This window comes from Terrapene carolina, unplaced genomic scaffold (assembly GCF_002925995.2).
Source record: "Terrapene carolina triunguis isolate 2854851 unplaced genomic scaffold, T_m_triunguis-2.0 Scaffold179, whole genome shotgun sequence".
Classification (NCBI taxonomy): Eukaryota; Metazoa; Chordata; order Testudines; family Emydidae; genus Terrapene; species Terrapene triunguis.
Genome location: NW_020664530.1, coordinates 3,432,676 through 3,451,103, shown reverse-complemented (window position 1 = coordinate 3,451,103; position 18,428 = coordinate 3,432,676). Strand labels below are relative to the sequence as shown.

General features: G+C 41.6%; 1 protein-coding gene across 1 annotated transcript; it reads left to right on the top strand.

Annotated features, from left to right (window-relative positions):
- Positions 1 to 213: 213 nt before the first annotated feature.
- Positions 214 to 18,092, top strand: LOC113407009 (cytochrome c oxidase assembly factor 1 homolog). Its single transcript, XM_026654056.1, has 5 exons — positions 214 to 244; positions 7,610 to 7,711; positions 11,744 to 11,895; positions 14,259 to 14,335; positions 17,770 to 18,092. Exons 1-5 carry the CDS (start codon positions 214 to 216, stop codon positions 17,864 to 17,866), a joined length of 459 nt encoding a protein of 152 aa, XP_026509841.1. The 3' UTR covers positions 17,867 to 18,092.
- The last annotated feature ends 336 nt before the right edge of the window (positions 18,093 to 18,428 follow it).

Genomic DNA, 18,428 nt, shown 5'->3' with positions numbered 1-18,428 from the left:
TGAATTAAAATATTACTGTTGAAACAGACCTATCGCATCTATTTATACTTCCCCTGTTTAGTGACAACACTGGGGAAGAAAGTATTTTGTGGGCATTATCAACAAACCATCTCTGAAGCCCTGTGTCTCCAGACATTTACTGGGAGAAAAACCAGATCAGACCCAGCTGCCTTGTACATACCAAACAACTCACTGTTTCGTCTTACAAGAGTCATGGACAGTTATTTCCATCTCATTCTTCTGGGTAAGCTGAATTTGTCAGGAGCTGGTAAGAGTGAACTACATGAGGAGATGTATGGTGTTTCCCAGCCATCTCCCTGATCCTCTGTGTCCTTCATACTTAAGTGACTTGTTTTCACAAAAGTTGAATCTGTAACCTGATCAAGTTTGAATTCAGACTTGCTGAAGAGGCAGAGGGGTTCTCAAAACAAAACAAAAACAAACAAAAAGCGCATAGGACATAGCTTCAGCCTCCTGAATTTAGACACTCAGATCATACTTGGGCACCTAAATAAGTCACCTGATTTTCAGACACCAAATGCTTCAAATCTCAACATTTGGCCACAGAGAAAGCACAGGTGCCACTCTGCTCATTTAAAACAGCACTGTTTCCAAATATAAAAACCTCTGGCTGACTGGATTTATGGCACATCTATGCTTGAGTTCCACACAGGTATAGGGCCAATGAGCAGGTCAGAGAATTAATCAGCAATTATTACTTTAGGTTTTGTGCTGCTCCCTCAGTCTTCAGTGTGATGGCTTCCATTATTATATTTGTATTGCAGTAGTTCCTGGAACCCCAGTCATGGATCAGAGCTCTACTGTGCTAGTAACTGTATAAACATACTTCAAAAAGATAGCCCCTGCCCCCAAAGAACTGGGATTCCGAGTTTTGTCACTTCAGTGACTGTAATCTGAGACATGTACAAATAAGATGTTATACACACACACACACACACACACCCCCACCCGGTGAAAGTGCCCTTTGTTTCACTGCTACTCTCTACCACACCTGTGGAGGAATGTTAGGCCAACCTCAATGAGGACAGAAAGATAAGGTCTTAAATAAATAATCAGAGAGGTGCACATATATCAGAGTCTAAAATCTAAACCGCCTCAAGTGTCAGGGACTCCCTGAAGCCAAACATCTTTCTCTCTAAAAGAAAGACACGAGAAGTCATTCTTCCGCTCTACTCTGCTCTGGTTAGGCCTCAGCTGGAGTATTGTGTCCAGTTCTGGGCACCGCATTTCAAGAAAGATGTGGAGAAATTGGAGAGGGTCCAGAGAAGAGCAACAAGAATGATTAAAGGTCTTGAGAACATGACCTATGAAGGAAGGCTGAAAGAATTGGGTTTGTTTAGTTTGGAAAAGAGAAGACTGAGAGGGGACATGATAGCAGTTTTCAGGTATCTAAAAGGGTGTCATAAGGAGGAGGGAGAAAACTTGTTCACCTTAGCCTCTGAGGATAGAACAAGAAGCAATGGGCTTAAACTGCAGCAAGGGAGGTCTAGGTTGGACGTTAGGAAAAAGTTCCTAACTGTCAGGGTGGTTAAACACTGGAATAAATTGCCTAGGGAGGTTGTGGAATCTCCATCTCTGGAGATATTTAAGAGTAGGTTAGATAAATGTCTATCAGGGATGGTCTAGACAGTATTTGGCCCTGCCATGAGGGCAGGGGACTGGACTCGATGACCTCTCGAGGTCCCTTCCAGTCCTAGAATCTATGAATCTATAAAAGGTCCTCCAGCTCAGATTCAAAATAAGCCAAAGTCTCATGAGAACAGTAGCTTTTGAGAGAATTTCACCATTTGAGACAGCTGAAATGAACTTGTGCAATTGTCACCATTCTGGGCTTATTATATTTCAGTGCTATAGAACTCCAACCCTTAGTCGGTCTCAGCTTCAAACCGAACCATAACCACCTCCTGGGCCTGTATCTTTACATTACGTTTTCACTGTGTGAAATAAAGTTGCCCAGCAACTCTGCTTTCAGACTGGTTCTCTGGTGAGAACCATACATCCATTCTTTTGATACTGTAGATTCAGTATTCTTTCATGTGCATTAATCTCAGCCTAGCTTTCCTCTTGATGTTAAAATTAAAGACTCTTCCTGCAAAGTAGTTCACTTCCTCCTTTTGTGTCAGTCTTCTTGGAACTGGTGCTTTTCAATAGCAATTGTGAAGAAATCTGCGCTTGTTTTTCACAAGCTGACTCACATGCCCGTTAGTGGTCTAACAGATTCTTACCCTAGCTGTGAAGACCTCTTTATAGAAAATGGCTGGTAACAGGGAAGTAAAAATACTCATTGCCAATGTCCTAACTTCAGGTTGCTGCGCTTATAGGGCCTGCTCAGATTCTCATTGTTTCCCCCTTTTAGATTTAATTAATGGAGATATCCTATCTCCTAGAACTGGAAGGGACCTTGAAAGGTCATCAAGTCCAGCCCCCTGCCTTCACTAGCAGGACCAATTACTGATTTTTGCCCCAGATCCTGAAGTGGCCCCCTCAAGGATTGAACTCACAACCCTGGGTTTAGCAGGCCAATGCTCAAACCACTGAGCTATCCCTCCCCCTTGTTACTATTACATCCTGTACTGTGAATGACATGTACATTCTCTCTCTTTCCGAGATTCCTTTATAGACCACAGGGTTCCCAAGTTGATTGCTACTTTCCACAAAGCATGGCTCCCCCCACACCCCTCATTAATCTTAGCAAAAACCAGATAGCTAGCAGAACTAGAATGACAATCCTGATGATTGGTCTTTGTTAATATTCATATCTTAATACATGTTCGGGAACCCAAAATCCTCTTTCTCACTTGCATTTTATAGATCACACTTAAAAAGTCACCAGTTGTTGCTTGCTTAAGGGTGTAAAGTGTTTTGATAGGATCTTTTAACCCTATAGTTCACAGGTAGTCATCCTGATTAGGGAAAGGAAATTAACCCCTGGTGAATGAAATAATAAAATTTCATGGAAATGTACACCCTCGCCACTGAACAGAGGTACAGCAGGATGTAGTTTGCCCAACAAACAAGTCCCTGAATTGCTACTGAAAAGTTCTCTCCAAAAGCCCTCTTGCATGCGCATGCCTTGGTTGCACCATTCATCAGTTGACAACACGACAAGAAACTTACTGTCTAATACACTTATAGGGTAGATGGTAGCTGAATTGTTGTGCTGTCTGAGGAAATGAGAGATCAGAATTCTCTTTTCAGCTCATTGGAGACTTGTTAAAATATGCATTAAAGATTCTCCTGGGAGAATTCTGGGCCAAACACGTTATTGCAAAATTCTGCATATTTTATTTGTCAAAATAATGCAATATAATCACACCAATTTCAATTATTTTGGTAATTCATTTAAATTACAATACAATGGATGGAGAATGGGAAGGATAGCATTGGAGGATATAGACAAATCCCTTTTGTCTAACAGTAATGTAGCTAGGTTTGATCCTTTATTTCTAGTTTTTAGTCAACAAATATACGCAGCCATTAGCTCAGTATTATATCATCGGCAACTGAAAAGCAAGTGAGGGCTGGGGTATCAAACTCACAATTTATAAAGCCATACTGTCATTTACAATAAGGCTCCTTTACACCACTCTGGCAATGTAAAGGAGCCTTAAAACTTTTACACTTGTTTTATGTTCCTGGGGGAATTCACTAAGGATGGGAACAACCAGGGCCGGCTCTGGCTTTTTTGCCGCCCCAAGCAAAAAAAAAAAAAAAAACCGCGGGGGGGGGGGGGGGGGGGGGGGGGGGCTCCTGGCGCTGCAGACGTGTCCCAGCTTGCGGGGGGAGGGGGAGGGAGCGGGGGAGAGAGAAAAGGGGGGTGGCCAGGGCTTCAGCGGGGTGCTCACAGACCTGGCACCAGCTGGGACAGACGGAGTGCGCAGCCCGCTCGCAGCAGGGTGCTCCCCTCCTCCGCACCGCTGCCCCCTACAGGGCGGCAGGAGCGGCAAACCAAAAAGGGCGGCCAGAATGCCGCCCCTTGGAATCTGCCCTCCCAAGCATGAGCTTGCTCGGCTGGTGCCTGGAGCCGGCCCTGGGAACAACTAAGCAGACAGGCTGCTACATTAAGCTCTGCCTGAGGGGACAGAGACTGCCTCCAAACACCTCAAAGCCCTGCCCCTCCACGCAATAGCCAGCCAGAGTCTCTCTCATTCGCTCTCTGACACAGGCCCGCTCAGCCCCACCCCTTGGCAGTGATTGACATCTCCCCACACATGTACCCCCTACCCCCTCAGTGCTGATTTATGTCTCTGCTGGCTGCTCCAGGCAAGTAACTACTACTCCTCCAGGGACAAGTAACTACTTTTGTGGCTTTCCTTTGCGTCCCCTCAGAAATATTTTTCTGCAGGGAAGCAAAGAATTCTGCACCTGAGCAGTGGTGCAGAATTCCCCCAGGAGTAAAAAGAACTAGCTAGCTTTGGCCTTTTGAATCTCCTACGGTAATTTACTGTCCCAGGTATATATCATCATAGCAGACAAGATGTATGTGGGAGGATGGGTTAGAGTGCTACAGGCTAGGATTTGGGAAACCCTGCTCTCCCACAGGTCCTGTGTGACACGGCCAAGTCTGTGTGCCTCAGTTTCCCATAAGTAAAGTGGGGGAAGTAGCACTTCCCTACTTAGAGGGGTGTTGCGAGGATAAATCCATTAAAGATTGTGAAGTGTTCAGACACTCTGCCAATGGGGGGGCATATAAGTTCCTCAGATAGATGGTGTGATTGAGAGGGCTGCAGTAACTATTGAGTTCATAATTCACTCTTGCCAAACGGCATTTGTGAATCTCATCTTTTAAAAGATTAGTGAGATTTAAGCAGCTGAGCCTCTTGCTTCCTCGAAGTTCACAAAAGGGAAATGTTAATGTTTGTGTAGACTGCGACCTAGCAGAGACGTATAACTAGACCCACTGGATGTAAAGAAGGGTGAACATTATAGCAGGTGTATAAAATAAGTATCCCGTTAATTGACATGGATGCCTCTCTCTCTCCATCACACTTGTTTGAGAGTTGATCAGACTGTGATGCCTAATGAACCACAGACATTTTGGTTGCAAGTAGCAGATCCTTTGACTACAGCTCTTTGTTAGGTTTATGCAAGACTGATGTGTATTACCTATGATGCTTACTGGTGCTAGATTTCAGTGTCTTTCTGTTTTCCTCAGCAAGCTGTCGTCTGTGCCTAGTGGGCACAGACATTTGCATACTATTACCTTGAATTTCACTGCAAGAAGAAAATTATGCCTGGCACTTCTAGGCCACGGTTTTGAAAGGGACATAACAAATGCCTCAGGTCACAGCATGTTACACAATGATCAGCTTTCCAGATCAAAGACAGACTTTTTCTAAAATAGTGGTAGCGTTGGCCAGTTTACAGCTTTATTGTACGTCTGGTTGAGCAAACATCATAATAGGCTGAGGGGAACAACTGGGCAGCACACCAAGTTGGCCATAATAAGAGATGTGAGTTACACAAACATACACCATGAGGTATTTCTTGCAGAAAATTGCATTAAGAAGTATATTTGGGAGAAGTTCTGCTTTTCCTTTCAGAAGAGTGTGTCCTTGTGAATCCTCTAGTACCACTTCTCAACAAGAAGAATTTTATTATTTCCACTCTCTGTGAGGTACTTGAGTAGCATGAGAGGTTGAGGGGAAAGGTGAGCAAGACTAGGGGAAAGATCGGTCAGGAAGAAGAGGAGATGGGGGTCACTTGTGCAGGCAGAGGAGCTAGAGAAGGGGGGCAATGACAGGGGAAGAGGACAAGAGTTGAAGAGGGGAGTCAAAACCAACGAAAATCCATTGTCTCTTTGAAAAAGTCAGCAACAGCCTGCATGGGAAAGGTGGGGTAGGCAGGGTTGGAGGATGGAGAGGCTGGGATTGCTCGCATGCTCTAATGGTCTTAGTGCAGACCTGGGGACTGTTCTCAGCTCTGAAACTGGTTCCTTATGGGGACTTCAAGTTACATGATCTTTCTGCCTCAGTTGTGTCATCTGTAAAATGGTGATCATACTTGCCTACTTAAGAGGGCTCTTCTGAAGATTTATATTATCGGAGGACTTGTAGAGCGCTGTGGCTATGAAAGTAATATGTAGTATTCTGATTTCAGAACAGTTCTTCCACATAAGAAATTACTCTTCAACGTAGCGATCTAATTGGCAAAGACGATTTTAAAATGCTATGGTACAATGTAACAATACACAGTTAAAAGTTGTTTATGCACATTAGGCAATAGACAAAAGTGATATCTGGGTTAGTTATTAAATTCCTCCTTTACCTCAGCTAGAAAATTTGAGGGGATAGGATAGGGAAATTCAGGCAAACAATCAATCTCTGAGGCAGGACAGGGAACATACCAGACATCATGCTGATGTCACACACTAGCGCGTAGCATTATGAGAAAGAGTTCCTTTGTTTGTCACTCCACCCTCTTAAACTGTGGTTCCTCAGATGATGCAAGGTCTGACTAATGCATTCTTGGGAGATATGCTGACCATTTTCATAAGATGTATTAAGTGGCTTTGCCTCGATCATATTTCTGTAATTGGCTTTGTGCTATGCTTCATTAAACAGCTTTAGCTAAGCAGTCCATTTGCAGAGTTTCAGCAGGGCAAAGGTTTGGGCTTGAAACCTTTAAGACCACTAATTTTATAATTTATCAGAGCATCCAGTAGTAGTGCCCACACTAACTCCAGACATCTACACTCTTCAGTCAACAAGACTGCTTCACATTTGAAATGAGGTTCAGACTGTTTCCCCCCCAACAGTCCATTGTCCCGTTTTTGTGATGGAAACACTTTAGGAAACAGCTATTCAGATGCTTGTTTATGGCTCATCCTGCCACAACCTGCCTGAAGGAGTGATCTGGGGAAGAGTGTTAGATAGGATTCTCCTGGCCGTATGGTTTAGCAATACTCTTTGGTAGCCAAGCCAAAGAACTTCTACTAGGTTGACTCTTTAGGAGGTAGTTGTTACTCTGCTGTCATTCAGACAGATACACAACCATGACTCATCAAATGGGCAGGATGGTAAAGGAAAAGGATTAGAGAAGAATAGGATTGCAAGAATCTTCCTGTTTACCAGTGGCTTAAAAAAAAAAAAAACCCAACAAACTCAAATCTCAGCAACATTATGTTTACTGGCAGTGATGTAGCTTGGCTCTGTAGCTTAAGACTTCTGGCAAAATTGACTCCGGTGCAAGCATATTTACTTTAGTGGAGTTACACTAGGGATAAATCTGGCCTCTCAAGCCTGAATACTTGCACTGTGTTACTGAGTATGTATGGTAAGCCTTGAGAACAATATGCTGTGTTTCTGGCCATCAGCCACACCAGGGAGGTCATTTTCTTCTTGGCAATTAGTGAAGTGGTGGCATCGCAAAAGGAAGTGAATAAACATATTCTATCCTGCTTAGGTGCCCAGTTCTCATCACAGGTTTCCTCTGGATGTACTGTGGGGCCCCAGAGAGAGCTTGATTGCTACATGCAGTGATTTCATTCCGGTTTATTTTGCTGGGATATTGAAAGAACTTTGGCAAAAAAAAAATCTTAGTTTTCCTCATACAATAAATGTGTCTCTTTCTTTTTTTCTCTTCCTAGGGAGAAAAATGCCAGCCTCTTTAAGAAAACTACAGCAAATGGCTATTTATCTGGGGCTGTTAAGTGGTGGGGGATGTGCTGTGATGTATTATCTTATGCAAAGTAAGTCCTGTTGCTATTAGCAACCTTATTTCTGCCCTCTCCACATCATTCCCCTTTGTACAGTTGACAAATAAGAATAGTTCAGATTCTGATAAACATGGATTGGAGGGAAGAGCAGCAGAGCTTAAAGATTTTATTAATCACACCTGCCAATGCAATGTCCCTTATTTTGTAGGCTAGGCTTTATTTAATTCTAATACTAGTTCTCTCTGAAGCATGGTTACTTTAGTCTCAAAAGGATTTATTTAAAAACAGATGTAGGTTTCTATTCTCTATTAGATTTTAAAAATCCTTGTTGTTGGGAAATGCGGGGGAAGGGGCAGGGGAACACCACTTAAATAGGGAAATGTGAACCATTAGAATTCTGGTCAGTTTGTAATACATCCACTTTATGGTGCTGTTCCCTCAAAATGGATCTTGTGAGGTGCTGAGCATCAACGTCTATTGAAGATAGCTCAGTGGTTTGAGTATTGGCCTGCTAAACCCAGGGTTGTGAGTTTAATCCTTGAGGGAGCCACTTAGGGATCTGGGGCAAAATCAGTACTTGGTCCTGCTAGTGAAGGCAGGGGGCTGGACTCGATGACCTTTCAAGGTCCCTTCCAGTTCTAGGAGATAGGATATCTCCATTAATTTAATTTAAATTTAATTTAAACAGTTAGATGACAGACAGATCTACTTGCTAGATTTAATTGGCTGGGAATTATTAATGTTATTAGTTCAAGCAATTGATTTTCTTTTTTAGTGACTTCCAGACATTTAATAGTCCTGAAGCAACAGGCTTTGTTTCCATTTATTAGAATGCTCTAGTCCTCGGGGTCTCATGCCTTTCCCTTGTACAATAGAACCTCAGAGTTCTGAACACCTCAGAATTGGAGGTTGTTTGTAACTCTGAAACATTTGTAACTCTGAACAAAAGGTTATGGTTGTTCTTTCAAAAGTTTACAACTGAACATTGACTTAATACAGCTTTGAAACTTTACTATGCAGAAGAAAAATGCTGCTTTTAAACAATCTTAATTTAAATGAAACAAGCACAGAAACAGTTTCCTTACCTTGTGAGTTTTTTTTTTTTTTAAAACTTTCCCTTTTTTATAATAGTTTACATTTAACACAATACTGTACTGTATTTGCCTTTTTTGGTCTCTGCTGCTACCTGATTGTGCACTTCCAGTTCCAAATGAGGTGTGAAGTTGACTGGTCCGCTTGTAATTCTGAGGTTCTACTGTAGTTACTATCAGTTTATATTGCTTTTTGCCTAGCCTTGTACTTGAGGACATTGCAGGAAGGGTGGCCAAACTCCTTTCTGAAGCCCTCAGTAGTTGTGAAACCTTCCCTTCATTTGACATATTTTAATAACAAATTGGACAACATTGGAAAGCCAACTTGTATTTCAGACAACTCATGCACTTGAGTTCTGAATTGCAGCTCAGGCAGACTGATAAGCCTGACATGTTTTAAAATAGAGAGGCTGGATTTAACAGGGATATTAGCATTTTCTCTTAACATCCCTTGACATAGATTTACTTTCTCCTTTCCCAAATCATTTAGCTAACAATCCACTTAGTTTATGTGTCTATTGATCATCATTAAAACCATTGTCCGGTGAAATGTTCAAGTGAAATATGCATAGCCTATTAAGGACCATTGCTTTGGTGTGATGTTGATAGCCACATAATGTTTTTGATATTTTGATTACAGGCCAATTGGGCTTTTAATCACTAAAGTACAGCCTTTAATGAGAGTTACCCTCTTTGTTAGCATCAATCAGAAACAGAAGCTACTATTTGACTTGCAAGCTAATACAGTTTCATATCTCTAACCTTAAAGGCTTGTTAACCCAGGAGAACTAAGCACCAGTGCCAATCATGTGGATTCAATGAAGTTCTGGTTCCCCTTCCTCATCTTCATGTGTACAGCCAAGATGACTGAAGCGCAAGGAAGTCCTGGGACTTCCTCCATGTTGTACATTGAATAGCTGAGTAGCATTTAAATCTAGGATCCCCTGACTTCTCCCTTTGCTGTACCCAGTGGTTTACATCACTTCCTTATATATCTGCATATAACTGTTCCTGTTCTGGACCTTTTCTACAAAGATTCTCTTTGCTTTGTCAGAGCCCCGAAGACATTGCCAGGGAGAAAACAACCCAACCAGGCTTCCACTGCTCCCACCATTTAAGTTTTGTGTCATGCTGAAATAGTTTTAGGCACAATAATCGAGAAGTTTCTTGTCACTACAAACCACTGAGCTCCAATTTCAGGCTCTCTGTGAGGAGATAAACAGTAGTCCTTATAGCCAACTGTTGTGCCCTTTAGAAACCCCTGCTCTGGGTTCATGCTATAGATATCTAAGTTCACACACATTTAGGCATTTATGTTAATACTTCAGGCAAGATAATCATAAGATACCACTGTCTACTGTGCACAGCTGAGAAGCAGGGTGAAGGGGGACTGGCTGCAGCTTCCCGATTCAGTCTGCTTCTATGCTGGGGATGGCCTCTAAGTATTGAAAGCAGCCTGGCTGACTGCTATCCATGGCCCTCAGAGGCTGTCCTCCCTCAGAAAATGGCCAGCTGCAGCCCTCATTAGTGGCTATGGGAGAACTTGGGCTAGAAACCAGCAAAGCTGCCTCTGTCAACTGGGGACAGCCTCCAACCCCGTTGCACTCCCAGAGCAATATAAAGAGGTGGACAAACAAATGATTTGGGTCCTCTGTTTTAAATCTAAGGTGGGAACTAGATATTCAGGGTGGGATTTTCAAAAGTATTCGGTGTTAGCCTAACCCTAACCCTCTTCTCATTAAAGTCAGTGGGAATGAAGCTAGGCCAGTGCTGAGAACATCTGAAAATCCCGCTCTCAGCATGCACAGCTTGAAAAGTTTGCTTCAAGATTTTTCTAGCACTAGAAGGCCCACTAGTCCTCCACCCCCCCACACCCCGACAACTCTATTTTATACATTGGTCAGGATTGGAAAGAATATTTTCCAGTTATCACCTCAGCTGCCACACTATTTCACTGTATTTCCTTGCTGTGATACTTCACATACTGTGATGTAGTAACTGGGAGCACATTGACTTTGATGGTGACAACTGTATATGTTTCATGATACCCTTTTAAAATTAATGTTTCCTCCACTCGTGTTATAGGATTAAGCAAGGTTTAAGCAAAAGTCCCTAAAGCTATAACACAAGGTTCTGTAGCAGCAGCTGCTACTGCCTTCCTAGAGCAATGTAAGAGAAGTTCTCTCAGTTCCTACATGTTTTCCAGAATTCCCTTTAAAGTTTAGAATCCATTCAGAATGTTGTTGAATGCACCTCCTACTGCTCTACAAGTGTCAGAATAGCATGGAAACTTGCCCATAATGCCACTCTTACCTGTAAAGGACATTTGAAAGGTCTTAAATCCAGGGCCTATTTCACCTAAATTTGCTACAGAACAACACTTTCCTTCTGCTGCAACGTTTCTGATTTAGGGGGTTGGGATCATCTTTAGTCAGTAGTTGTCCATCTAGTTGTTTTCCCCACATTTAGAATTGTTTGCGGTCACCACTGAAACGGGTGGTAGTGCAGACTTGGGATTCTCTTTTTGGCAATCCACAAATGTAAAAGTCTCAGATTTCGGAATCATGTCTGGTATCTCATGGCTGGTTATTACTATTTATAGGGTTGAATTCTCTCTCTGGAGGGTTTTCTGTGTGCATATTTTATTATATTCTATATATAAAAAAATGGGGGGTGCGGGGCGGGAGAATGTCTTTTTTCTTTTATTTGCAGTGTTGTTATAGCCGTGTTGGTCCGATATGGGAGAGGCGAGGTGGGTGAGGTAATAACTTTCATTAGATCAACTTCTGTTGGTGAAAGACGAGTTTTCGAGCTACACAGAGTTCTTCAAGTTATAGCTCAAAAGCTCATGTCTTTCACCAACAGAAGTTGGTTTAAAAAAAAAAAAAATATATATATCTTAGGTCTCCCTTTTATTTGTTTTTTTCAACCCCATATTGACTTCCTTCCACAATGGTCTGTTTCTTTGATCTAGAAAATTTTGCCAGGACACAGTATTATCAACTGGCTATTGAGCAGCTTAAGAATGACCCTGTAGCCTTGGAGGCACTGGGGGCTCCCCCTCTTAAAGTTCACAACATCAGACTGACGGACAAGAATAATCGCGTTGACATGGCCAGAGCACAGGTAAGAGCAGTGAGCCTGCCAGTGAAACATGGCTCTGAAAGATGGATTTTAAGTGTATAGTAATGATGGGGAGGAGAGTGAGGAGGAGATTTTTCAAAGGCGACTAAGTGATTTAGGCGCACAGGCCCCATAGATGAGTGTTCATTGCCCACTTAGGGTGAAACTTTCAAAGGCATCTAAGTCTCTTGATTTGAAATATGGTAGAGGAGTGAATAGCAAGAATTACTCCTCCATGTTGTGCTAATTAGTTTCATACAGGAAAGAAATGGTGTGTGCACCCACTGATGCTTCTTTATGCTGTATAAAAGGTTCACCATCCCCACCCAAAAAGATTTTTTTCTGCTTGTTTTTTATTTTTACATAAGGCCTTGCCTATCTTGGGGTTTTTAGCTACTGGAATAGCTATGCCACTAAAAAAAGCCAGAGGATACAATTTTCAAAAGCAGTTGCGTCACTTAGGCATCTAAGACCAATTGACTTTCAATGTAGCTTATGTACATAAGTCACTGAGGGTGCTTTTGAAAAGGTTAGTCCTGGTGTGGATGTGTTGCACAACTGTAAAGTGTGACTAGCACCAGCACAGCTCACACTAGTTTGAAGCAGAGTAAAGCCAGACTGATAAAGGTCACTTTTTATGCTGTGTCTGCACTAGGGCTTTGTATCAGTGGAGATCAGTAGCTCGCAACCTTTTCAAACCATTGTACCCCTTTCAGGAGTCCAATTTGTCCTGCGTACCTCCACGTTTCTCCTGACTTAAAAACTACTTGCTTACAAAATCAGATATAAAAATACAAAAGTGTCACAGTACACAATTACTGAAAAGTTGCTTACTGTCTCATTTTTACCATATAATTATAAAATAAATCAATTGGAATATAAATATTGTACTTACATTTCAGTGTGTAGGATATAGAACAGTATAAACAAGTCATTGTCTGTATGAAATTTTAGTTTGTACTGACTTCACTAGTGCTTTTTATGCAGTCGGTTGTAAAACTAGGCAAATCTCTAAATGAGCTCATGTACCCCCTGGAAGACCTCCACATACCCCCAGGGGTACATGTACCCCTGGTTGAGAACCACTGGTGTAGATAGCCAGTGGCTTTTTAAAAACAAAACGAAGGTCAAGGGTATTTAGTCTGGTCTTCCCTGCTTTTGCTAGAGGTTTCAGATGCATCCGGAGAGTTTTCAAAGCCATTAATGAAAGGAGCACAGGGTTTTGAATCTTTGACAAATATCTTCTTCCAGCTGGCTGTAGGGCATTTGAGTTAAAGGTGTTAACCAAGAAAATAAAAAGCAGCAAGTTTTAAACAGACTGAATAAAATTCACTTTCCCTTTCAGTTAAATCAGGATCCAGTTACATGATATCTGTAGTGTTATGAATTTCCTAGTTCTCCAGTTGCCCTTAGAGTCTTCCAGGCAAGAGCTGAATTTCCAATATAAAAAGCATAGACAAAAAATGTCAAGCTTCCTTTATATAGATCAGAAGTGGGGATCCACCAACCTCCAATTCATTTTTTCCTTTGTAAGTCACCTTTAAGAATGTTACAAAGATTGAAATGTCTCAGGATCAAGTCACATTTAATTCCTCTGACCAGCCAACTGCTTTCTTATCCACCATGTCACTCAGTGCCCTCTATGATGAGGAGCATTATTTCATCAGAGATATGAAACCAGTGAATGATCCTTCATCAGCCAGAGTGGGTTGCTACAGCAAGGCCCAGGGGCTATTGTACCACCTCCAGAGCACGCCCAACTCCTGCCAGCTAGACCTGCTTGAGAAGGCTTGGTGATGTCATTTTTGATGGTCTATCAAGAATAGACAAAGCATATTTATTTTCTTCAGCCATGCTGAATGTTTTAGCAGAAACGCAATACTGCAGCGGTAGCCTAATTTATTAAGTTACAGTATTTTAATGGTAGAATTTTCAAAGCTGCTGCAGGATTTTACTATCCAATTCCCATTAATTTAATGAAGGGTAGCTTTGACTATCCCAGCCTTCGTGCCTGTATTTGTTATAATAAACTCTTATGTAATACTTGTCATCCATGGATCTCCTAGCGCTTTGCAAAGAAAGGGTGTTAGTTCAAATATTTCAGAGAGTAAGTGACTTTCTTTATATGGCTGCAGTCATAACATAGAACATTCTTTTAACACCGATTTGTGTATGACAAAATTGATACACTCACACCCCATTAAAAAAGTTTAATGAAACTCTCTAAAGTGCTGAAAAGCTGAAGTATCCATGTTAAAATTGTGGGAGTGATTCAGTTTTATCTTATTGACTAAGGAAGGAATAAAACATTCATTTCACTAACATCAGCCATTGAAAGTGTTCAACTAACTTTTATATATCTGCAGTTAAAGATACCAGTATCTGGAACAAAATCAGCTGGATATCTCCATACCAATTCAGTAAGAGACCTCTCCTTTAACTGGTGAGTATGAATAAAAGGCTACTCTGTGGAGTGTTCAGGGTAGTAGGAGAATCAGGGGCAACAGGGCCAGATTTTTGATTTATAGTCATCAAAATGGCTGAGATTATAGAAATAAGAAATCTGCCTTTGAAGAGCTTATGAAATATTGTGTTCACTTGCTGTCATTATGGAAGTGACAATATCTATTAACTAATTTACATTTCTTATCCACAGAATACAAAAGGATGAGGACATTAGACTGAGAACTTTGTGCTGAAAACGGTCCTCTATTAACTGTAACCCAGTATACTGGAGTGCATAATAGGCCCACTGAGTCTAATCTACCCCCCTTTTTCTCCCCCTTCACACACAAAAAAAAATGCTAAAATAGTTGGGCACCAGGTTTAACACTGATTGTCCTTAGTTATTTTAACAGGCCTGTGATATCTTCTACTGTTCTCAGACCACAGCAATGCCATGATGCGATGGGTATGTCTACACTGCAGCTGGGAGTGAGCCTTCCACCACTGGTAAACAGACTTGTGCTAGTGGAGCTCAAGTTAGTGCGCTAAAAACAGCCCTGTGGGCACTGCAGCTCTTGTGGCTCGACACCTGAGTTCAGACCCAGAGGGTCAAGTGGGGTTGAGAGCCAGAGCTGCCACCTGAGTGGCAATGTCCACTGTGCTAGTTTTAGCGTGGTAGCTTGAGCCCCGCTACCAGGAGTATGTTTAGCAGGGTTGGGAGGCTCCATCCCAGGGGCAGCACAGACGTACCCAGTGAGGTGAGCTAAGGATTGTGTCATTTTCTTCAAGTACCTGAGTAATATGGTCTCTCTTTGTTCAAAGAAAGGCTGTATTGGGGTGAAATGGAAATTTCTTTGTACTCCAAGATACTAATCTGTGTTATGGATGTGGGGCTTTCAGTATTAAACCCAGACCCCCTCTTTCTCAAGGCCAAACTGATTTCCAGAACTGAGAGAATAATTAGGAACCAATAATTTATTCAGCAAGTTTGATCTCTATTGCGAATTGAAGAATTTCTGAACAATCTACAGTTTCCACATTTATTTGTTCTTGAAAGTCGGTACAAAACGTTTGTTAGTTCAGTTTTCCCTGTGTCTTGTGGTTAGATCTCCAAAACCAAAGCAGTTTTGCTTAGTTGCACCTGGCACTATGGGATTGTCTCTGTTACATAATTAGATAAGCCTTACCAAGAGTAGTTGAAAATTCTTGTGGAAACCAAATTTAAAATTCAGTGGTTAGGGTACTAGCCTAGCACTTGGGAGACCTGGGCTTAAATCTGTGCTCTGCCACGATCTACAGGTGACCTTGGGTAGGTCACTTAGTCCCTGTGTGCCTCAGTTCCCCATCTGTAAAAAGGAGATAATACTACCTGCGTATCAGATACTAGGTGAATGGGGCCATATAAGTACGTAAGGGCTTATCTAGACAGTTAGTGCGCAGCAAGCTGGGGTGTAAATCTACAGCGCACTAACTGTCCACGTGGACCCTGATTCTGCACTTTGATCTGGGGAACTTTTAGTGCGCAGTAGCAGAGTCCACACAGACAGCGTGTGGCATGCTGCTGCAACAGACATTTACACTCCAGTCTGCCGTACACTCACTGTTCGTCTTGACAAGTCCTAAGATAAATTTCAAATTCACTCTCCAAACATACCCCAGTGCAAACTTAAAATATATTTCCCAGAAACATTCATGCCAGTAAAACTTCATCACACAAGTATTTGGCCACATTTGTGCCAAGCAAATGGTAGCAATATAGTTGGTTCCTGACAGTTCCATTTTGTAATAGATGAGACATGAATGTGTCCTTGAACCAGATCACAGTGATTCAAACACAGGTGCTCCATAAAACAGAACAGCATAAGCCATTGTTGGGAATAGCTATATTATACTTGAGTTATCTGACATGGTTCTTGATAATGGGCAGACAGTCTAGAATCTAGAAAGAGAAACAGCAATGACAAGACACTGAAGGTCAAATTTTCAAAAGTGACTTAGATTCCTAAGTCCTATTTTAAAAAATGACAGACACATAAGAGCTTAGATCACTTTTAAAGAAGAGACTTCGGCCCCAGTGTCTAAAGTCACTTTTGAAAATAGGAGTATTTGAAAATTGGACCTGGAGTGACCAGACTATAGATTCATCATACAAAGGTGCAGCAACCTAATTGTATTACGGTATGTGTGGGATTTTCAAAAGTGATCAGCATTGGCCTGACACTACTCCTCTCACTTAAGTTAATGGCTACTGCTGACTGGAGCTGCTCAAGAACTTTGACAGAATGTTTTTCAGAAAATGCTGATGGATTGAAACCAAAACTGTTTGCAGAAATGTTATCTGTTTACCTAATTTACTGTTGTTCTAGTTTTCATCAGAAAGGTTTCTCAGCCCTAGGATGGAATTTCTGATAAAACCCAGAGAGAGTGAACAATCCCCCATAGCCAGCGGCCCAATGGTTAGGGCACTTGAACCTGGGTCTTCCACATCCACGCAAGTCCCTGCTGCCTGATTCATCGCAGATGAGTGCTCTAACCTCCTGGCTATTCTGGGTTTTTTTCTTTCTGTCAAAATTTTGAAAGGTCTTTTTGTTCTGTTCTGCATCGGAATGGAAACAAATTCTGAAACCTCACACGTTTTTCACAAAATGGAGTTCTTGTTTTCTGGACAGCCCTGCTATTTCAATGGGCACAGTTAGGCCAATGGAGGCATGAGGGTCTGCTCGGTGCAGGCCCATGGACATGGCTTTGCATTCTCCAGTCGAGAGCGCACAGGTGGGTGTGCTTCCTACAGTGGAGCACCCTTAGGGACGTATACTTGAAGGAGCAAAAGTTATTCGTGGCTGGCAGATTAACACTGATAGTCCTCTCAGAAAGTGGGCTTAGAGCAGAACTTTGAAGAGCAGAGGGTGCACCTTTGCGTATCCCAGAAGTACAGCTTTCTTTCTCTAAATGGAGTCATTTTATTCTCTTTGCATACTTGCCTCCTCCTATGGGCTTCTATACTTGTATCAACAATCACATTCAGTAACAATGTGGTGTCAAAGCCTCCCTAACTAGGATAATTCTTTAGCAATGTGATCTAGATCCAATACCAGAGATTAGCGAAGGACTACCTAATTGCAGTCTTGATAGGCAGAAGTGGCTGATTGTAAAAGGAAAAAGACAAGTTATTTAAAAAATTTTTTAAAAAAAAGCACACACCAATCACCCTGTCAGGATGTTATTGGTGTTGCAGAACCAGGATATGTAGTTTTTTGGTCTGTTAAGCCATCAAGGAAAGTGTCTTTTAGAGGTTTGCATCTGCAAACCTTTTTAAAGCCCATTTAATGACACTAAATGATTTGGTTCTTGCTGCCTAGTGTTTTTATACTTGACATCACCACAGTATGAAATTGGTCAATTAAAGTCAAATGTTCTTTTGGTTTGTATCAGCTGGCGTCTCCGAGATGTCACCTTGAAACTCAGGGATGGTCAGAATATTCCAGTGTACCATTCGTGTGTGGAGAGCACCAACACACAGGAGGGGTGAAAAAGAAAGACAGCTACTTTGCACATCCTGTCACTTGAGGATCTATTGATTGGTTGCATATTACTGTGTACATTCAGTATTGTCACAAATGGACAATTTCAGTTAAGTGGACAATCTTACAGTCCAATTATTTCTCTAGCACTGAGCTCAGTGTTGGTATTGTTAATTTCATTCTTTTTTATTTGTGTGTATGGCAGAAACCCAAAATAAAGATTTTACAGTACTATTACTGTTCCAGAGTATCACATTGTTATATCTTGTATGTGCTGCTATGATTTTTTTTCTTGATGGTAAATTGCATTTCTTTATGATTATGAACCTCAAATCTGGACAGCTGATTTGCTTTCTAAGTCTAGGTGACTAGTCAAATTTTCAGAGAAACCAAATAATAGGTGGTTTTCCCTTTTTAGGTGAAGTAAGTCAGTGGCCAAACCTTCACTGAACTATCTTTACAAGGAAAGACAACGAGACCTAGGTTGGAGAGAGAAATCACTATTATATGATTTACTAAAAATGAAATATGACTTGCAATTTAAAAAAATATGTATATTACTCATTTAGT